Source organism: Perca flavescens, chromosome 9 (genome assembly GCF_004354835.1).
Source record: "Perca flavescens isolate YP-PL-M2 chromosome 9, PFLA_1.0, whole genome shotgun sequence".
NCBI lineage: Eukaryota > Metazoa > Chordata > Actinopteri > Perciformes > Percidae > Perca > Perca flavescens.
The window spans coordinates 32,538,723-32,561,983 of NC_041339.1; the positions used below are offsets into that span (position 1 = coordinate 32,538,723).

Here is a 23,261-nt window from a genome sequence, read left to right on the forward strand (position 1 = left end):
AAGACTTGTTATTTTTTGGGTTGACATTTTTGTACTCCAGATCTTGCAAACTGCCGTTAGTTTCTTCTTTGCCTGGTCAGATGTGTAATCCTTATAGCCAAACTATTTTCGGTGCAGAGGGATCCATGACGTTAACTTACTAGCCGTAGCCAGTCTCGTTTACTGCAGGTCTGCCGCGTCACTTGGTAATATTATCAGCGGGTTCCCGGCCGTGCATGCAGCAGCACCCAATCAGATCACCTAATCAGATTTTCTGTATGTGGATTTTCTAAAATCATAAACTCCTCCTCAATATCAGAAATAAATAGAAAGTCAAGTAATTTGACTCAAGTCTAAGTCAAGTCTCAAGTCATGAATATCAAGTCAAAGTCAAGTCTTTTATGAATGTTCATCAAGCAAGTCTCAAGTCCTAAAATTTGCGACTCGAGTCAAGTCATGTGACTCGAGTCCCCCATGTCTGCGGATTGCAGCATGGATGGTCTGAAATTGTTCTTACTGTCTGTTACAGTAGCCACACAGATCAGGTGATAGCTCAAAGATTGTGCTCGTGGCCATTGCTGAAACTAATTATTATTTCAATAATCATAAACTGGCTGAATTAAACACCCAGTTATGCATTTCGGCATAATCGTCATCACATCAGGAAATCCTTCCTGATTACTGTTCCCTCCTAAATTGTGAGAATAATCTAGTGAAACATAAGTGGTTTTGGAAGTTTGATAATAGAAACATGGCCTTTGGTGAGATTTCAATGAATTTGGACCCCATACAGCCATGAAAGGGTTTTGACATTTTTGAAAGGACCACATGCTGTGTGCTTTTAGTGAGGTGACTAAACACTTTAAAGTATAGGCCACAAAGACAGCTTAGTCATCCTTGGTAGTAGCTGTGGCTCTAAAGCCGAATTGATACTGTCCACGTGCGAGGGTCCGCCGGGGTCTGTGTGACCTAAATGTCGTCATCAGAGGGTAGGGCCTATACGTGGGGGCTCTGTGCAGACGTACGCGTTCCGACAATTTTTTGTAGCCACTCAACTAAGCAAATTCGTTTCCTAGGATAGCGAAGGCATGACTTGCCCTACTCTTCCTCTGACTGGCTAGTTCTTTTTGCCTTTGTTGGTTGTATTGGTTAGGTTTAGGCATAAGGAGTGATAATGATAAACCAGTGTAAGCTAGTCAGAGGCAGAGTATGGCGGGACATTCCTTTGCCATCCTAGGAAACGCAAACTCCTCTACAAGTGGCAGCGTAGCGATCTACTCGAAGCAGCTAACCCAAGGCTGCCTAATTAGGGGCCCGTGTTTGGCCCGTGCCCCCATTGTTTTTTCCCGCTATGGCATTTGGCATGCTCATGCTTATTCTCCTCTTATTTTGAAAGTGCTGCAAAATCCTAACCGTAGTGGCTAATGTAAAGCACAGTGCTGTTAAACTTCCCTATTAAATTACATACGCAAGTTTTATCTACAAAGAGTTACAGTATTTTTGGCCCGTGGCCTTCAATTCAGATACATTTTGGCCCTACATATGAAAGAATTTGGGCACATCTGGGATAAACAGACCTACTATGCCCCTGTGGGGTCCACAGCTGTCCATGTACACGTCCGGAGTATAATTGAGCCTTAAGGGTCGGTATGGTAATGGAGCAAGTTTTTTGAGATCTGGACATAAATTCATTTTGCTGACAAAGTGCTTTGTCTCTATGGAAACAACATCAGCACTAAATGAAGCTGAAGCAGCGTGCTTTGATAGAAAAAAAATAAAATAATAATAAATTACACTGTGAGTACAGTGAGAAAGTGAACATGTTTGGAGCTTTTCTGACCCCCAAAACCAAAACCTTCTGTGGAGTGAAGCCTTGGCCCAGCAACCCAGACTCTGCCAAAACCAGTTCAAGTTATTAATGTAATAGGAAACCCAGATGTGCCTAATAAATTATATTTCTCATCTGATACTAAGCCTGGGGTAATGTTCTGATACTGATCCACACTGAACACTTAGACTTCACTTCAGCTGATGATGAGTGTTTAAAGGCTAGGCCTCAGTGCTTCAATATGAAATCTTTTTCTGCCTCAACACCTCTCTACTGTGACAAGTCAGACAACCTAAGTCACCCAAGTTGTTTTCACTTAACCTGCCTTTTCAGAGCAGGGCGGAAAGACATAAGCAGACGTGTCCAGTTCTTTGCACCTGAGGACAAAGTAAGGATCCAATCAGAAATAGAAGTCGCAGGATAGCAAAGAAAAGCGCACCACCTACAAAAACCAAACCAAAAAACCAAACTTAGAAATATTAAGGGGAAAAAACACACACAATCGCAATATTGAATGCAATGTTTAAACTTAGAAATAAGCACAACAGTTCTTCAAGTTGTGTTCTGAGGATTTTCAACTGCATTTCTTTCTTTGTCTTCTTCTCCCCACCAACCACCCAGAGTCAGGCCATGCGTATTGTTCGGACAGTGGGCCAGGCGTTCGAGGTTTGCCATAAACTGAGTCTGCAGCACACGCAGCAGAACGCAGACGGACAGGAGGACTGCCACGGCGAAAAGAACAGCAACGACTCCTCTGTCACAGGTACGCAAACGCATACGCAAAGAGCAACGTGCACCTGCTACATAGTCAGCATCCCACTTTAAGTGGCCCGTAGTGTCCGTAAATGTTCAGCAATGCTGCTCTGCCCTCAAAATCATGTTTGTTGCTTCTCTTTTATCAGATGTTGGGATCTGTGCTTACTGCTCGTTCGCTTCTAAGTCAATACTTTAGAAGAATCAGAAGGTTGAATGTTTCGTGTAGGAATTTTAATCAAAAGTTGTTGAAAGGGGAAAAGTGTCTGTCGCAACCTTGTACTGGAGAAGCTCCTTGAAGATTGGTCAGTAATAAAGTGAAGACAGTGATAAATAGCAAGCATGAAAAACAGGTATAAAGTATCTTCATTTTGTTGTTACACCCGTTTCCAAAGTTGTTCTGGTATTCCTGGAGGTTCACTTAACACTGATGCACATTTCAGAGGGGGGGGAGGGGGGAGGTCAAGAAATATTTCTGAGGCCAGAAGTTATGTATTTTATTGTGTATAGCACACTCTCTTTACACCTTAAACCAACTGTTGATTCAAAAGATGTAAACGCAACAGGATGCTTACATGCAACAGAGAAAATACACAGGCAGGCAGATGTGTGGTGGAGTGGTGTAACGGTTCAGGGTTCAGTTTGTTACGGTAGGGTTCCACACAGCGAAACACCTCGCGAATTTCGGCCAGCGAAAGTTTGCCTCGGGGGCGTGGTCACGAAAACAACACAAACCATCGGTAGAATGTTAGCTCATATATGCTCTGGTAACCTGGCTATGTAGCCTAGCTGCCTTGCTATGCTTAAAATGAAATGCAATGTCCGTCGGCTAGCTGAATAATTGTGAGTGTTTAAACTATATACAGTGGTCTATTTGGTGGTGTGTTTGCCCTTTTTAAGTTTGTGTGACATATAAACAACAATCCGTGTTGCTACAAGTGTCAATGTTTGCCAACAAAACATGTAATCAAACAAATGCACAAGTAGCCTAGCTAGCTAGCTGCCTGGCTAGACTACAATGAAATCCAATGTCCAAACATACTAGCAATTAGCATGTCGGCTAGCTGAGAAGTTTGAGTGTTTAAACTAACATATACAGTGGTCTATTTAGTGGTGTATGTGCCCTGACTAAGTTTGTGTGTCATATAAATCACAATTTGTGTTGATACAAGTACCAATGTTCGTGTAGAAACATTTTAATCACATACAAATTTTCATGATACAGCGCTGATGATCTCCGCCATCTTTGTCAGACTTTTTTTTGTAACTCCCGCCTCCAAATACAAACACGCGGACCTGATTGGTTCTCGAGTGGTCCTCGTTTGAGTAAAGTTATACTTTCGTCAACTTTATTTCGCTCCCCTTGGCGATTCGCTCTCATCTTGCCCAATCAGGGCGAATTTCGTCTCCATTCAACCTCAATGAGAGCGAAGCGAAATTTCGTTGTGTGGAACCCTACCGTTAGTGTGCAGATAGGGTTTGCTAAAAATGGGTCTAAAATAAAGAAACAAAAGATGAAAGTGTCTGAAAAGGAGACTCCAGGATCCGTTTTGAAAAGAAAAGTAAAAAAAACATGCCAAGCTGTAGTGTTTCTTTAAAGAATTTGGGGAGGGGTTGTAAGGTTTTTGGATCGGGACAGGAAGGAAGGTGAAGCCAGGATCCATTCACCCCTGTGTGAGGAAGGTTTCAGCCCAGTAGTATTGCAGAGCATACCTCACCCCTTTTAGAAAGATAAACAGACAAGGAATGAATGGAAAGAAATATGGAACTGTATCAATAAGGCCGCGCTGGAAATTGACTACCAAGTCCAAACACAGTCATATGCTCTCAGATAGCACAAACAGATTGTACTGTACACGCACTCCACCCTCCCCCACACACACACACAAGTGCCTGTTCCCGCTTGCATTGTGCCCAAGTTGGCGAGCAGGAGAAGCCGATGCTGGAGTGAATGTCATGGATGAGTCAACCCAAAGAAAGAAGGCAGCACACAGCAACACTGGCGGGCTGAGCTGCTTTTATCCGCTGCCTCGTGCCTGGCCAGGATGAGCTTCACTGCAGCCCAGGGCCACGTGGCTCTGAGAGGGGTCTGAGAGGACAGACACGGGGATTCAGCAGTTGGAAGGGTCCACGATCGGAACTCTTTCACACCCTCGTTCCAGCCATTACAGCAGCCACTGGTCAGCCCCCCCCCAGAGCTGAGCGCGCCAGGCCGGGGTACCGTTATCTCCACATCCCTCTTCCAGCCCTCCAGAGACGAGCTCTCTTTCACATGCTGATGAGCCCACAGATCACCCACACACTATAAATGTACATCCACACATAACGGAAGAGCCCCACACACACATACAAACTCTGGCCTGTACACACACACTCACACACTCGCTGTCATGCTGTGTTACGCAGCACAAGAGCCGTCACACACAGCCAATGAGCTTATCTTCAGAACTAATTATCATGGCAAAGAAAGGAAAAGGGAAAGAAGAGTGGAAGATATCGGATTACAGAAACGGAAAGCTGGAAGAAAACACAGATAGTGGAGGGGAGGAGGAAGAAGAGATGGATATTAAAGGAAAAGGGAACTTGGGATCATGGAGGATGGGAGTGAGTAAAGAAAAGATCAAATATGGAAGTGAATTTGAGAGGAGTAGATGGGAACTGGTTTGAGCAGCAGGGAGTCAGAAGAGAAGGGAAAACAAGCAGAATCTACAGAGGAAATGTGTTTTCGTCTCAGAAATACTAATACTAATAATGTGCAGTTTCAGAACAATTGTCCAAAATGCTGCAACATCAAATGAACAGTTTAATCAAATTAACAACAAATAACTGCTTAGAAATGGCTTACATGAATGGAACTAATAAAGCCCACTCACTGGAAAATAATGCCAAACTGTGGAACAGTAATATTTAAGGGTGTGACGAGATCTCGTTTTACGAGATCTTGTGAGATTAAAACGTGACGAGATTTCTCGTCGAGGTGAAAAGTTGTCTCGTGAGGCAATGTTATGTCAGCGTGATGGAGCGTGAAATTACTATTGAAGATCCCCCTGCCACTTTTAAATCATTTGTGTGGCAACATTTTGGTTTTCCTGCGGAAATAATAAACGGCGAAAGAGTGACAGACAAGACGAACGCAATATGTAAACATTGTAAGAAAAAAATGCCGTATACCGCGGCTAACACGAGCACTATGCAAAAACACTTACAGCACCACCACAGCTCTCTACTAACTACTGCACCCGCGACGAAAACATTAAAAGGGCAAACAACTCTAAAAGCCTTTGCATCTCTGCCACCGGTAAGTGCAAGAGCCCCGGCAATAACGAGGGACATAGGCGTTTTCATTGCAGCTGATATGAGGCCGTTTTCTGTGGTGGAAAATGTTGGATTTCGGCGACTCCTCCACACACTGGAAACGAGGTACGTCATCCCATCACGCGCGCATTTAACTCGCACTGTAGTCCCAAACCTCTAGAAAGAAGCCAAGGTCAGTTGAATAAAAAAACTATTTTCCATTCATATATTTCATCATTGAGGATTTCTTTAAATTTTTTTTTAAAAATCTCGTCTCGTCTCGTTCTCGTGAACCCAATCTCGTGATGTGTCTCGTCTCGTGGAGTAAGTGTCTCGTCACACCCCTAGTAATATTACCATTACATTTAACAGTGCCACAGGCCTGAAGTTCCATTCAGCAGCTCAGTGATCACTAACAACTGAACCCAGATGTTTCCAATGCAGTTCCACTTGTTAAAGTAATATTCAAAATGCCAGGAGTTTAAGTGAGCCAGATCATTTTAGTTTACTATTATATTGTTATAGCTTATTTGGTCATTCATGCACCGGAAAGGACTAGTCAAAAAAACAAGTCAGACAGGTTGCATATTGGCATAAAAGGTACATTATGCTATACTGCACATTTAAGATGTACTAACTGTATTATTTTGACCTTTGCTGCATGCCATTCCCCTCTCTCTTCTTGTGTTTCCTGTCCATCTCCACTACTAATTCTTGAATAAAGGCAAATATATAAAAACAATAAATCCACTAATGAAGGACCTACAGGAATAACAATTTATATGAAAACACATAACCTACTGTATACATTTAAAGCCTGTTGTCAAAAATACCTCATATCGGGCGCCCAGATAGCTCAGTTGGTAGAGCAGGTGCCCATATATAGAGGTTTACTCCTCGACCCGGCGGGCTGCGGGTTTGACTCCGACGTGCGGCCCTTTGCTGCATGTCATTCCCCCTCTCTCTCCCCTTTCATGTGTTCAGCTGTCCTGTCAATTAAAAGCCTAAAATGCCCAAAAAATAATCTTCAAAACAAAACAAAATACCTCATATCATTCAGAATGGCTCCAGGGTTTAACCCAAACTTTATTTGTGATTGAAACATTTACAAAACCATTAAATAACTTGTTCAGTTGGATATATTTTGATATGTGTCTCTCCACAAAGGAACTGTGTCAATTTCTTCTGACTGAATGAATGACAATTGGCAACGTTAACCAAGGATAGCAAGTGAGGGCAGAGAAGGGGAGAAGATGGAGAAGAACAGGAAGAGGAGGATCAAAGAAGACAACAGGAGGAAAACATGTCAGCAAACAGAGGGCTGGAGGAAGGACAGGACAGCACGGATAGCTGGGTAGAAAGTAGGAGGAAGAGAACGAGTAGTAGAGCTGGCAGCAAGTAATCAAGCACAAGGTTTAAGTGGAGGGGGAGGACAGCACTAAGAGCAGGGTGCACAGAAGGAAGAAGGGGAGTATGCATGGAAGAAGAGGGGTGAGGATGTGGGATGGACAGTGGAGGGGGAGGATGGAGAGGAAGAGGACACTGCAGCAGTGAAGGAAAGGAAAGGAAAGGAAAGGATACGAGTAGCCAATGCCGGCAGAAATGTACATTGAACACTCAAAGCGATCTGGAGTGAGTGAGTTAATCTGAGATGAGGTTTGTCAAAATGTGTGGCAAAACAAATACACACGACGCAGTGTAAACATTTGACCTACTTTTCCATCTATCTTATTACTAGATGCTATTGCAAGTTACAGTCAAGTTGAAGAGATTATTCCAAATAGAGTAAGGCACTGGATAATAAAAGACAAAAATAATATGTCAACCTAATGACAACCTAAGAGACAAGTTTGACACGTTTAGAAGACATGAGAGTGGTATTGATCTTCTCTTCGAAGTCTGGCCAAGACACCAGATAAGCATATTTCCCAATTTCAAACTGTTCCTAATGTTTTTTGTATAAACTCGGTATTACCCCTGGGGCGCCTGGGTAGCTCACTTGTTAGCTTGCGCGCCCATATATAGAGGTTTACTCCTCGACCCAGCGGCCGCGGGTTCAACTCCGACCTGCGACCCTTTGATGCATATCATTCTCCCCTCACTCTCCCCTTTCATGTCTTCGGCTGTCCTATAAATAAAGGCCTAAAATACCCCCCAAAAAAAAAAAAGAGAGAATACTAACCTCTTATTAGTTGCTCTGCTCTTAATCTAAATTCAAGATTTTTTTTTGTTCCATAAAGAAGTGCATACAAGTTACCAAAGTGAGTAATCATAACCACGTTTTCATCTTTTTAAAATGATTGCTTTTGTAATGAAACTTGCTGTGGGGAGAGGCAGCCTTGAGTGCAACTATGCATACGCCCGGCATGCATAGTTATTGACATAGTTTTTGCCCGGTAAAGGTTTAAACAATAAAAAGCATCATAAGTAGAACACTGGCACTTACATTTTCCTGTTTATTCAATTGAATTTGAACTGTGTGAGGATATGAGACAACCTCAGGCTTTGTAGTCAGGTGGAAGAAGTGTTCCAACTGGGACAACAAGTGTTACACTAGTTTTCTGTTGAATTGCCTGGTGGGGCAAATCAAAATGAAATAGTAAAATATTCAGCACAGTTCAGACTGCTGAAGGCAAAGACAGTGTTATGATTCTGAGAAGGGTTTCATCAGTTAGTGGAATCAGCACGGGACCTCTTGCTGGAATTTAGACCTTTTTTTTTGGTGTTGACGTTATTGGAATATTTAAAAAATGTAGACTTAATGTGTGTTCTCCTACAGAGACACTCTAAATGTTCCAATGTGTCAATCTGGTACAAATTGTCGCAGCTTTCAACATTGTGTTTTAATGAACTGAACTGGATGGTTTTCTTTTGCCAAAAATAATTTAAAAAAAAATCCTGTTGGATTAAACAAGTGTGGAGGGCAGAAGAAGAACAGTAAGAGTGCTCCTCATAAACGGTTTTGTTGCAGTCTGCATTGATTTTGTCTCATACGCGGGGCAACAGAGTTGATCTCCATTGTTAATGACATCTGCTACGGCAAAAACACGGTCTGTATCCAATCTGGTCCAATTTGTCCCATTAAAAATGTATGAACAGTAATGAGAGCGATGTTTAAAAACTGAAAACACAATATGGAAACTCTGATGAAACAAGGGGGTGCTGGCTGCATTGTTCTCTATTTGTATTTGCATTGTTTTATAGCTCTTAAGAGTTCCTCTAGACAGTTTAAACATACATTTAGTCATAATCATGCATGCAGTATGCTGTGGTTCTATGGATAATGTTTCTTACTTGAATGTATTCATGTGTGTCCGCCCATGTGTGTATGTGTGTGTGTGCGCTTGTGGCCATGCTCATGCCTACATGTGTGTATGCAGGCATGCGTGCTCATCCACCTGTATGTGTGTGTACATTCCTCGGCACAGTTCGGGAGCTAACGGGCGCGGAGAAGACGCCGACCGTCACCGAGGAGACGGACATCGATGCGGAGGAGGTGAGCCAGGTGTCTGCAGCAGAGGAGTCAAACCTCAACAGAGGGGTGACTGATCTGGACGCCACAGCCAAGACAGCTGACCTGAAGAGTGCAGAGAGCAAGGTAAAATATCCTGTGTGTGTGTGTGTGTGTGTGTGTGTGTGTGTGTGTGTGTGTGTGTGTGTGTGTGTGTGTGTGTGTGTGTGTGTGTGTGTGTGTGTGTGTGTGTGAGTTCTTGTTTGACTATATTTGTGGGGTCCAAAAACCGGCAGTATGCTTGTGGGGTCCGGACAGCTTTGTGGGGCCAAAATGCTGGACCGCACAACATTAAAGGGCTGTTTGAGGGTTAAGACTTGGTTTTAGGATTAGGGTTAGAATTAGGTTATGGTTAGGGTTAGGGTAAGGGTTAAGTTTAGGCATTTAGTTGTGATGGTTATGGTTAGGGCAAGGGTTAAGGTTAGGCATTTAGTTGTGATGGTTAAGGTTAGGGTAACGGGCTAGGGAATGCATTGTGACGGGTCCCCACAAAGATAGTGCCACACTGTGTGTGTGTGTGTGTGCGTGTGTGCGTGCGTGTACGCTTCTTTATATTGTACTTTTGAGTTCATCATTCCTGTGTCAGTATTACTGGTTCTGTATCGGATTACTTTATTAATTACACAAAAAAGTGCAACAGTCAGTCAAATTTCAAAGCATCCTTTGGATTTTACACACTTGCTGAACTACACTCGCCTAAAGCATTATTAGGAACACCTGTTAAATTTCACGTTAATAAAATTATTTAATCAACCAATCACATGGCAACTGCTTCAATGCATTTAGGGGGGTGGTCCAGGTCTAGACAATCTCCTGAACTCCAATCTGAATGTCAAAATGGGAAAGAAAGGTGATCTAAGCAACTTTTAGCGTGGCATGGTTGTTGGTGCCAGATGGGCTGGTCTGAGTAGTTCACAATCTGCTCAGTTACTGGGATTCTCACGCACAACCATTTCTAGGGTTTACAATGAATGGTCTGAAAAAGGACAAACATCCAGTATGCTGCAGTCCTGGGGAGTGAAAATGCCTTGTTGATGCTACAGTTCAGAGGAGAATGGGCCGACTGATTCCAGCTCATAGTAGATCAACTTTGACTCAAATAACTACTCGTTACAACCGAGGTATGCAGCAAGGCATTTGTGAAGCCGCAACACGCACAACCTTGAGGTGGATGGGCTACACCAGCAGAAGACCCCACCGGGTACAACTCATCTCCACTAAAAATAGGAAAATGAGGCTACAATTTGCACAAGCTCACCAAAATTGGACAGTTGAAGACTGGAAAAATGTTGCCTGCTCTCATGAGTCTCGATTTCTGAGTCAGAATTTGACGTAAACCGAATGAGAACATGGATCTGTGATGCCTTGTTACCACTGGGCAGGCTGGTGGTGGTGGGGGTGTAACGGTGTGGGGGATCCCTTTCGCCTTCAGAACTGCCTTAATTCTTTGTGTCATTGATTCAACAAGGTGCTGGAAGCATTCTTTAGAAATGTTGGCCCAGATTGATAGGATAGGGTCAAACACAGTATTAGTATGGTGTTCCTAATAATCCTTTAGGTGAGTGTATTTAAACTGCAGAATGCACTTCTGTTACATCTTTGTTGGGAGTTGCACAAGCTCAGTACCTAGGCCTGTCGCAATGAATCAATTAATCGCATGATAAATAAAAATGAGCTCGATCATTTTTAAATGGAAATTATCGCAGCCCGGAAACATTTCCATTTTCTTTATTGTTTTTGGTTGTGTTTTTTTTTTTTTTAGTGCATTTTTTGTTAACCGAGACTTAGAGTCCATTTTATTTATTGTTTTTGGTTGTTTTGTTCACATATTGTGGATATTTAAAATGTCTTCTAGCTCCAGTGTTAAATATTCTTTAGAAATAAAATTGTATTGATCTTTGAAAAGGTGTACCTGCATTATTATGTCATTATCATTATATTAGATGAAAATGGTCTCAGAATGACAATATTATCATTTATCTTAATCATTTCTGGGACAGTTTATCGTCCAGCAAAATTTGTTATCGTGACAGGCCTGTCAATACCTAAATAAGGATTACTAGCCAGTCAGAAGCAGAGTATGAGGGCGTGCTACGCTAGCAGCTAGGCGAGCATTATAACATGTGTTACAAAGTGACCATGTTTGTCTCTGAAGTAAAGGCTGGACTACAATAGAGCTGTTTGGAGCAGTTTGTGAACAGTGTTTTCTGTTGGAGATGGTAAGTCCCCCTTTGGGGTGGACTTTGGGCTTTTTCACTTTGGAAACCTATAACGTGCACAAAAAAGATATATAACACAATAAAGGAAAGGTTGAAGCTCAGCATAAAACATGTATTTGTCTAGACATGCACTTGACTTATTTCATGAAACTGTTAAGGGGATTGACTGCTTTTTCTTTTTTTTTTAAGATTATTTTTTGGGGCTTTTTTCCTTTATTAGAAGGTGACAGTGGATAAACAGGAAAGGTGGGAGAGAGATGGGGGATGACACGCAGCAAACTGGGTGAGCAAGAGGTTGCCCCAGGGATTGACTGCTTTGAAAGTGTTCTTTTATCATGTTAGGAGGACTGACTTTCCTGCAGCACATCATGCAGCCAACGTCATCAAACAAGGGCATAAAAGTAAAGAACACGGTGCCCTGATGACCCAGAGGTTAAAGAAAGAAAGGTCCACACAAGGACAGCGATAAAAACACGTCTGTTTGTGCATACAAATCTAGAGTCAGTTCACGTTAAGGCTAGGAAACCTGGCTGGAAATCAAATGTCTGTTCCGTCCCTTTGGATCAGGCTGACCCCCTGAGTCTGACAGAGGATAGCCAAAGTTTAAACAAGCTTTCAGATTGCCTAGTTTTATTTCTTTGAGGATCCTTGAAGCCTGAAATGAAAGAGTATTTTCACTTTGATTTTAATATACATGCCTGTATTAACCACCAGTAAAATCAAGTTAACACCAACTCTGTGTTTGTGTGTGGCATGAGTATAGAAATAGCTCCCACTACTTGGTTTCTATTCAGAAGCTCTCAGCAGTATGTGGAGCTCCAAGACTACTACGCTAGTCATCCAGCGTATGTGTTTGTGTTTGTGCGGCCTCATAGTGTTGGAGATTTGATACAGCTCAGTCAGACTGTCTGCTCTCCGGCCTGTGGAAAAGCCCCCACCACCAGGCTATTCATAGCCAGAGAAATGTCCTGTCTGGAAGTGTGTGTGAGCGCGGCGGTGTGGCTCGGCTGGCAGAGCAGCGTTGAAGCTGTTGTTTACTGGGATTTACAGTAGTATGCAGGGGTGTAATTGAGTTTTTGATCGAGGCGGCACTGGGAGGACGACACTGCATGATGAGGGCAGAGAGATGCGTAGCGTAGTGTGATGTTTATTACACTTCTCTATGCCTTGAGACTTTGGGCTCTGCATCAAGTTTGCAACAATAGTGTGTAGTGCATAATAATCATTTTATGTTGTTTTTTTTGGTACTACTTCCCACCGCCTGGCTGTGCTTATTGAGGTAGTGGACAAGGATAGAGGGAAGGTGTTCGAAAAATGATTCTCAGAGTCAGTGTCGGAATCAAACAGGTAGCTGTTCTTTTAATCTTGTAAAATGGAGCAGTTACGTGGAAACAACTCATACAGTGTCTCTTATCGAATGCTCGAAGTCTTAGTCCTGTGAGCCTACTTTTATTCACAGTGGGAGTGCTCGACTCCCAGGTACTGCTGTGCACAATCATGACCTCACAGGGACAGTATGCCCTCAGTTAGGGCTGGGCAATATATCGATATTATATCGATATTGTGATATGAGACTAGATATCGTTTTCATAAACGGACAATTTAACCTCTCCGTTTTCATAAAAGTGTTCGTTTACACGTACCCGTGTATATATGCCGTCAATGCCGCCAAGAGCACACCAGACATGTAGGTGGCAGTGTAACGAGACACTCAAGCCCAAGTTAGCCAATCAGAATCCCGAAAATAGCAACAATAGCAACAAATCACTTCCTCTCTCTTCTCTTCCTCACTTCCTCGGCTGCCTAAACCTCCGTTTGTCTCAAGTGGGTAAGTGAGCGTCTGGCAAGCGTAGCTCCGATGGCGCAATTTTGATGCTAACAAGCACTCACCCCCCCGTTAGCATCCCAGTGACTGCCATTCATTTTGACGTCACTTTGACTGCGAATAACTTTACATCTGAAGCGTTTAAAGACTCTATTTGTCCATTGTTTTTTTCTAAAGAAACAAGACAATGTACAAAAGGCTCCATTACCTTGTACCTCACGTTATGGCCCCGTAGCAGACGTTTTTGTAAAAATAGGCTAACGATTGTGTCGTAACCATAGTAGAGGAATTACCGTATAGTACAGGAGAAGCTCGCAGGCAGTTTCGACTTACATTAGCTGTTTAAGTTTAATTACTAATGTTAACTAGCATTTTAGTTAGCAATAATTAGCCTGTGCCCATGTTATCTCCTTACATATACCTACGCTCTCAGTCTCTGTAAGATTGATAATGACTGAGATTTCTCTTGGCACAGCTACCAGAAGACTTACAACTTTCAGACACGTTGCTCACATCACATCTACGTCGTCTCTCTCAGTTGGAGGCTGCTCAGTAACGCTCAGCGCTCACCGGAAAAGTGCTTCTAATATCCTTCACTGGTCTCCGTCCAGAGACACGGGATCTATTGGTCCATTTATTTAACTGTCTATGGTTTGTCTCAGTTTACAAGCAAACGTGCAAATGAAGATTTACCAAATCTCCACTCTGGCCGGAGTTTTGAGAAACAATCGTTTTCATAGGTAAATTCTCCGTTTGCGTGTAAACGAAGGGCACAAACGAAGGGAAATGGCTCAGTTTTTCAAAATAACCATATACATGTAAACGGGGTATAAGAAACATTTTGGAAAAACTAACACTACACTTTTCCAACAGTGGAACTGGCTCCTTTGTGCCCTACAAATTGTTTTCGTCTTTATTTTAAGGTTAAATATATATATTTTTTTATGTTTGTTTATATTTGATTGCAATCTTCTCTTCCATTTACAATCCATTTGGAGAAATTATTGATTTTCATGTTTTCAAGATGCACCACTGTCAACACAAAATTCACTGTCAATACGTTTCATTATTTTCCCCGATCCCGCTGCTCCTGGCAACTAAAGCGTGATTAACACTTTCATGTAAGGAAAGATCATTTCAAACTGGCTTTTTAAAACATTTAACCTAACTTTACCAGTGTTTTAGAAGCCAAACAGTCAAACAAAGTGCTTGTTGGATTGTCTAACCGCGTCTGAAAACTAGGGCTGCTCCCTCTTAGTCGATTAGTCGACTGATTGGTCTTTTTGGTCTTAGTCAACTTAGATTTCTTTAGTCGATTAGTCATGTTTTATGCTTTTTTCATGCTGAATGACTTATTTCCAAGAAACTTACGAGCACATCTCTGGTAAACACAAGAATTAAAGTGGTGCTTTTGCATCACTCTTTGCGGAGAAACTCAGATTTACAGATCTAATTAAAATCAACTAATCGATTAGTCAATACAATTGAATGAGTGTTAGTCGACTAAGAATTTCTTCAATTGAGTACAGGCCTACTGAAAACCTCTTCTGACAGCGGAATTGGGGAGCTGCATCCAACAGTTTTCTGACAATGACACCGACTTTACGCAGCCATTTGCCAAGTTTGCCGAGGTGCAAAAGTAAGCAGGGTTTGAACTTCTCTCTTAAGCTCTCTTTTTTCCCATAACTATCCCATTAGTTTGATTTGTTACATTGAGAGTCCATACTACCACACTACGTTCCATAGCATTTTTAAGAGAGAAGTTGTGTCCTGAAAAGTTGCAGCTTTTTGATTTTAGCCATGCAGTTATCTCAGGGGACATATATCTGCCAGCTAGGGCTGCCACCTCTTAGTCGATTAGTCGACTAATCGGTCGTTTTGGTCTTAGTCAACTAAGATTTCTTTTGTCGATTAGTCATTTTTTATGCTTTTTCATGCTTAATTACTTATTACTATAATTACTTCCAAGAATCTTCTGAGCACATTTATGGTAAACACAAGATTTAAAGTGGTGCTTTTGCAGGATTAATTGTGGAGAAACTCAGTTTTACAGATGGTTAATTAACTACATTTATATTGTGCTTTTCTAGTCTTAACCACCTCTCAAAGCGCACAGCTCTGTCAATTAAATTAACTAATCGATTAGTCGACAAAATCGTATAAGTGTTAGTCGAAGAATTTCTTTAGTCGAGGACAGCCCTACGCCAGCACAACCTAAAAGTGTCAAACATTCCCCTTTGCAGGAAAAGCCCTTATCTGTAGTTAACTCAGGGTAATTAGGTCATTCCTTAGGCAGTCTAATTAATGGTACAAAATGAACAGACGGGCTCTTAGGCAACACTCCAGAGTTTATTCAACTTTTCATCATGACCCAAATGAGAACGTCATGTCACCTTAGGCTCCGAACTCGCTGAAACATACCTGTTCACTCACCACATGGAGACTCCCCTGAGACAGGCTTTGAGAGCCATTTTTTGGGTCCTAATTTCGAGTTACAAAACCAGGCTATTCAGCTGTTTAACAAGCCATGGGTCCCATTAATGTTATGAGTTATGAGACCTTTCATTACAGCCCCTGATTGAAAGCAACAGGGCGTGAAATCAGTGAAACAACGAGCTCTCAGCAACAACCTCTATTCGTAGGTCATTGGAGGAAGTGTGTGTCTGTGTGTGTTAGAGTTTGTGTAGCTCTGTTTGCACGTACATTAACTATGTTTTCTTTTCAGTATTTTTTAATTTGACACATTTGTCACTCTTTAACAGCTTGACAGATTAAATGGGATATGTGCAGGGATAAGTGGGCAAAGGTTACATTGAACAAGATGTGTGTGAGTGTACGTGCCTTTACGTTAGTGCCCGTGTGTATGTATTTTTATTACACAACCGTGTGTGTATTTTCCCGAGCAGAGGGATTTGATTCACTACAAGGTTTCCCTGGAAGGTCATGAAAGCCAAAGCAGCCTGTGAGTGTAAAAGTTCAGTCTCTTTCCGCCAGCTCCGGTTAGACTGACAAATCCCTCGGCGCCCTGCATTCAAACGATCCCGCAGGACTCGGAGAGCATCCCATCAATCCTACCTTTGGGCTTTGTGTCCATGAGGTTGACTTAGGACGTTGTTAAAAGGCTTGCCTCCGGTATTAGAAGGGCTGCCACTACAAGACAAATTGGAAAGGCCAGAGTCACATTTTAGAGAGAACTGCATTTTACACATTTCAAGAGGCTTTTGTTTAGTTGTGTGTGTGGGTGTGTGTGTGTGTGCGTGTATGTGTGCGTGTGGGTGTGTGTACCTGTTTTACTATATTCGTGGGGTAGAAAAACCGGGGACTACAGTATAATTGTGGGGTCTGCACAGCCTTGTGGGGACCCCACGAGTTTAAAGGGTTGTTTGAGGGTTTAGACTTGGTTTTAGGATTAGGGTCAGAATTAGGTTATGGTTAGGGTGAGGGTAAGGGTTAAGGTTAGGCATTCAGTTGGGATGGTTAAGGTTAGGATAAGGGGCTAGGGAATGCATTATGTCAATGACATGTCCCCACAAAGATAGTAATATAGACTTTTGTGTGTGTGTGTGTGTGTGTGTGTGTGTGTGTGTTTTTCACCTAGGCTTTAAAGTGTGGCTGTACAACAAATTGCTTTGGTAGAGGTTTGGTCTCTGGCCCACTTTCAGATGCTGTCAGGCAGGTGTAGACACTCTGATCCATGAGTGTAGCGCTACAGGCAGCACTCCACTGACAGCACTCTCTTTCTTTTTCTCTTTTTTTTTTTTTTTTTTTTCCTCTCTCGTCCCATCATTAGCGTGCCTCGATTGTTTTAGGCTATCACGACCTAACATGGACAGATTACTGAGTGGGTGCACGGGGCTATGGGCCCACGGGGTCAGGGGACCTCTGTTTAAAGTGACTGTTAACATTTCTTGTTGGAAGTCACGGAGCTCATTTAAAGGGGAACTATGCAGTTTTTTTTTTTTTTTTTTTTTTTAGCTTAATTTACCTTAACTGAACAGCTTCGGAGTCATTGGAATGGTTATATGACTTTTTTTCAGGTTGAATGGTGGTCGTCCCGTTTCCCCCTTGCGCCTGTGAGTGGAAAAAACCCCTTGCAAATTTTGGCCGCCGATGTAACGAATTGATTCACATCACTGCACACGTACAGGAACCGGCTAGCTATAAGAAGAAGGTAGCGATGGAGTTTTTCACACTATCGTCATGGCTGAAGCAGAAAGCTAGGAAAGCATTGTCGGAGGAACAGAGGAAGAGGAAACGGCAGACTGACGGAGCGAGGAGTCACACGAGTAAACATAGGAGCTGCCAAATATCTATTCCGAAGCTGTAGGTGGAGCTCTATAGAGAAACCTGCAAGCAAAAAGTGAGAAAACAGCGAAGAAATTGCCAAAACTGCATAGCGCCCCTTTAAAAGTAAGAATGCCCTGATCGTGTTTTTGTTGCTTCTGGTCCTGAGTCTAAAGTCTCAAAGTAATGACATATTTGTTTTTGGAAATGCTTTATTTCACAGGTCCACAATTTCCAAATAAATCACTAATCATTTCCAAGACATTTCTATAAAAGAACAATATAATTTGGCACTAAGTATACTAGGACTAGTTTTTCTGATCCTGAACCGTTATGACAAGCTGGCAACGAGCTCCTGTTCACCCGTCCGGGAGGCTCGGACATGTGTATACAAAACTTTAATACTTACTAATACTAATTTTCAGTCCTTGTGCAGTGCATGTTTTCAGTATATAATCACTGGTGAAAAGCAGCAGTAATAATGGTGCAAGTGTTAGAGGAACTCCTCTTTTTGATTTGCTTCTCACCAAAATGATCAAGTGCTGCTGCGTTGGATTGGGTTGGATTCATTATTAATTTGTTTAAGTTGTTTTGTTTTACTAAATGTCGTTTTCTCTTTTAAATAAACAATTAATTGAATTGGATTTATATGAATGGTAGCTGAGCAATTGGTATGCAAACAGAAAACTGACCACTTGAAATTCTACGGACGCACTGCATCAGGAAACTGTGTCCAAACATGAGCACAGTGCACTACAGGCTAGGTTAGGTTCAAAGTGTGAATGTCTGTTCCTCGCTGTGAAAGCTTACTGTAGGTCGTCATTTCTTTTATCCAGTGAGACTGTAAACATCCTGGATGTGGCTTTCAGGCGTAGGATTGCTTACCTGGCCTCAGGACAACAGTGTGATGATGACACGAGGACTTGCGTGGGAGGCAGGTGGGAGGAAATGGAGTTAAACCTGAAATGGTAGAAATTACAGCTTTCCTGTTTGTGTGACTTGGAAATAGATTAGTTGATGCACATTTCGCAGCCATCAATCTAGACGAGATGCTGCAGTGCCAGGAAGATTAAGATTAAGAAATTAGGCATGGAAGAATTTACAATCTGCTTGAGTGCGCATACACTGGAGTCCAACACATTTGCATATTCAAAGCTTCTAATGAGGGAGAACAATGTGGGGAAAAACCCCTGATCAGAGAGAAAATGGTATTCAAAAAAAATGTTTTAAACACGTCTGGAGAAGATTTTTTTAAATTAGACTCCCCCAACCCAGCCCCCCATACCGGTTCGCAAGACCACTCTTTGCCAGATTGCTGGTCCCAACATCTAAAATGGTTGAGATCCCCTCGTCTAAAGTCTCCCTCCATTCTCCATCCTTCTGACCACAGCTAACAACAACATCCACTTCTCCTCTGCCTTAACTCAGCATCTCAATGTCTCAGGGACACACACAAAAAATGTCTCAGGTTGTCTCCTCAGAAGCCTTGCAGGACAGAGACTTATCTTTCCAATACTCTTCACACACGGGCAGGCAATAAAAATGCAGCCTGGAAACTTTTCACTGATTGTAAACTCAGTGGGTTTGTGTGAGACTATTGCTCTTTATATTGGAGAGTCGAGATCACATTTTTTCCCCTGCTAATGTCACTTCGTTTGATAGCCCCTTTTAATAGATGGTTTGATTTTTTTTAGCAAGTGTTTGTGTGTGTGTGTGTGTGTGTGTGTGTGTGTGTGTGTGTGTGTGTGTGTGTGTGGACTTGTAAAGTTGGGATTCAACTTAAGGCTGCCAACCAGGAGTCACAAGGCCTGTCTTCGTACAGACCGTAGCATCATCACATTCCTTATTCTTGTGTATTTTTATCCACATCTGCTTTCATACATGCATACCTGATAACGTTATGGTATGTTGAGCTGGTTTCATCCCATGTAGGAGGCAGCTAACCGTGCGTCTTGCACATGGGATTGTTTTTCGATGAGTTCTCAGCTGATAACAAACCACAATTTGCCCAATGAGGAGTGTAAAACGGTGACTTTTTGACCTGAAGCAGAGCTGAGCCAGTCCAGGATTTATCAGTTGTTTTTTTCAGGTGTGAATCAGCCTGGCCATTGTTTTCATAAAAGTCAAATTTTTCGGGGGACTGGTTAAAAGGGACACACTTTTACTTCCACACATTGGCCTTGTTTCTCCTCTCTCTCTTTCTCTCTCTCTATATGGTTCTATCAATTGACTTTCCACTCCATTAGCCTGATTTTTGTGCTGACATTCAATATATTTTGCCAGGAATGTCTGAGTGTTCAGTGCACAAGGTTCACACAACCACATGTGTTAGCGACTGTAGTCCAGTGTGTTGTATTTGACTTGGACATTGACCCGAAAGCTTGTTCACACTAGAAATTCAAAAGCCAAAGAAATGATTTTCTTTTCTGTGAATATAGTTTTTTTTTCTTTTTTTAAGACCTTGCCGAATATATTAACCTGATAGCAAGGTTACCACTAGTAATACACTCAGGAGACCAGAGTGCAGTGCAGCCATGTTCTGTGTTTCAAGGAACACATCAGTTCTTGGATTTTGCTCGAGTAGAAAATCTTGCCGACTAAGCTTATGTTACATATAACTCATGCCTGAAGTCCGGGCTTGTAAAAGAATAGTTTGCTAGCTAAAGAAGAATAAAAAAACCAATGGTTATAATCAGTTACTGTAACACTGGTTAGCTCTGTAAGCACCGTTCAGCGTGCTGCATAGAAAATAGTCAAAAGGATTTTTGGTCCGTTGAAATAGTTTGCTTACCTGCTTGTTGCATGGATCAACTTACCAAATCAACAAGGTTAACACTTACGATGTAAAAACTTCATTTATCTTCTCATAATATCCCTCTTAATCTGATTACTTAAATCTACAATAACTGGTTTGTTTTGTTTTTCAAATACATCACTATTATTACCTTTTGAGTTAGTATAGCAGAACATTTTAACAAACCGTTACCTCCTTACACATCCAGCAGATATAGAGCAACATTAGCATTCATTTATTCCAAGTTGTGTGTCTGCCTACCTGACCAATATTCACTCTCCTTTTACCTCTGGTTTTTCTTTCCACCAACTCGTGAGGGAAACGTCTAGCTCTTTAACTGCTAACTGCTCCTCTATGTTCACCAGTTATTCGCTACCTTCGTCTGTCATTGCCATTTAGTGTACATGTAGGTAGTGTTCAGTGGGTTTTTAGAGCTTGTTTTGCCAAATACAGCTGCCTGCTGCTTCAGAAAACACCACCAACATGCCTGATTTACTCCCATTTCTAACATCATACACTGTGGGCACAATTTGATGTCACAAATCTCAAGGTGGCAGCGGTACCTGCTCTTTTCATTGGGAGCATAATTAGTTTACTCCATATGAAATGTAAGTTACCATTACAGACTCAAACATTGTGAGGGGATATTTTATTAACTGAATATTCTTAGAAACAGGGGAAAGTGTGATTATTGTGAACATCTTCACAAGATCCTCTCTACTACTATATAATGACTGATGGTATGGTCTGATATTCCATGCAGAGCCTCAGTAGAGTGATCTCGCTGGCTTTTTCTCGAGAGCCCTTGATGAAGTTGTAAATCTGTAGCCAAGGCTGTCAGCAGTGAAGGAAGCCAGATCTCTTGGTGTGTGTGTGTGTGTGTGTGGGTGGGTGGGTGTAGGTGGGTGTGGGTATGTGTGTGGCTTGTATAATCACAGCTGGTGGTAGATAAATAAAGACTTCCTTTATCCCATGTCATCTATCTTTAGTTTCCTTTCCGTCTCACTTTCACCTTCCTTTTTTCAACCCCTCTTTCACTTCCCTGTTTTTTCCCCCACTTCATTTTGCCACACTGTGAGTACAACAAGAGGCCAAAAGATAAAGGAAGACTCCAGTTGTCTGCTTAGTGCCATGTGCATGTGTGCGAATTAGATGCTAATAGCGAGCATTTCCTCAGGCAGGCCATTCTCCAGCAGTTACTGTATGAGGAATTTCAGTGGTAGGCTGGTTTTCTCTATCCTCTCTAACTCCCCCCTCCCCATTCAGTTTAAATATTCTACTCTGCTGTCTTCTCTAATTGGCTTTGACACCGCTAAACAAGTTTGGATGCTACAGAGGCTTAGGATATACAAGTCTTCACTCAACAAACTGCTAACTGTGTGATGGAAAGTGTGTTAGTGTGTATTGAATGTGTGGGCGTATTCGTACATGATCCAAATTGGTCACTTTGGATCATTGTTGTCCATAAGTCCATCAACCAAGTTAACCAACTTTAAAAATGATTGATCTTGTCACTACTGAAGCATTTTTTTTATGAATTAACTTTTTAACAAAAAGATTACAAGTTTCAGTAATAATATTCATCTACTGAACACCTCAAACACCCATATTTTCTTGCCCAACTAAACATCCCTTAAGACATTTTATCCTGTGTGCAACCCTTTCTACCTCGGTCATCCGTTTTTTCAAGGGGGCACTTCAAGCATCATGCCATTACTTAGAATAATTTTCCATCCAATCTTCATAGCTGCACATTTTGTGGCATTTTTTAAATTGCAGTTATTGGCTGAAGGGGATGTTATAATTACAGGTCAAACTAGGTGACATATTTTAGTAAAAAAAAAAATTGGGCCTAGAAGGGGAAAATGTTCACCTCCACCTTGCTCTTTAATTTACTCTTTAAATATTTGGGTTGCTTATTTAAAGTGCTGTTAAAGCTGCATGACAAGATTTGTCACCACCTGGAATAATCTTGATATGATATAATCAAGTTGTAAGCTCATCAAGCTCCTATGGCTAACATGTTAGCAAACAGTTGTGTGCAGACACATCATCCCATTGAATTAATGGTTTTGTCCAACAGACAAAGGTTAGCCCAGTATTTAAACTCCTTTTAGCTCTGGTCAGGTTTTACTTCTGGGATGTGTTAAGTGGTTCAAATGAATGAAGTGAAACAAAATGGCAAGTGTGATTATCAGACTACGTTTTTACCCAGATCTGTGTCTAACCCTAGCTGCAGATGTTGGGATTGGGATTTCTTCATCAGCTAATATTTCACTTCTGCTCTCTGTTGTTTGGTGCCGGGCGAGTGGCATGTACACATATACTCAGCTTGTTTGTATTTCTCCAATGAATGGGCTAAAAGAGGCTAATAGCTAGAGTAGCGTTGCTAAACTGGGGTGTTAATTCTCAGTGGGTTCAGCATCGTTATGCTGCCACAGTGCGTCTTTAGAACGGATTGTCAGACCTTCGAAAAACTGTCAGAACACCCCCCCCCACACACACACACACACACACACACACACACACACACACACTCAGAATGGGATTTCTTTTCCATTTGTGTCGTATCTTATTCTGCGGCTGCTGACAGTCTATTTAAGTCGGTCTTCTTTTTCCATTTCTGTATAATTGAGAATAGTTTCTGTGTCCACAGTGCTTGAAAGCACCATTTCTCCTCTGTTAGATTTCCTTCTGAATCATCTCATTCACTCTTCCAGTCACTAAACCTCCCCCGTTCAACACTCACTGTTTCAAAGCGAAAGCAGCAGTCT

At 41.9% G+C, this 23,261-nt stretch overlaps 1 protein-coding gene across 5 annotated transcripts in view; it reads left to right on the plus strand.

The window, feature by feature from the left end:
* The window catches only part of nos1apa (nitric oxide synthase 1 (neuronal) adaptor protein a), a 207,120-nt gene that overhangs the window by 134,127 nt on the left and 49,732 nt on the right, over window positions 1-23,261 (plus strand). For all 5 annotated transcript variants that reach the window (XM_028588159.1, XM_028588160.1, XM_028588163.1 and 2 more), the window contains 2 exons: window positions 2,429-2,570; window positions 9,283-9,452. In XM_028588159.1, the coding sequence (XP_028443960.1) occupies window positions 2,429-2,570; window positions 9,283-9,452 (312 nt within the window). The remainder of the gene's footprint in view (window positions 1-2,428; window positions 2,571-9,282; window positions 9,453-23,261) is intronic.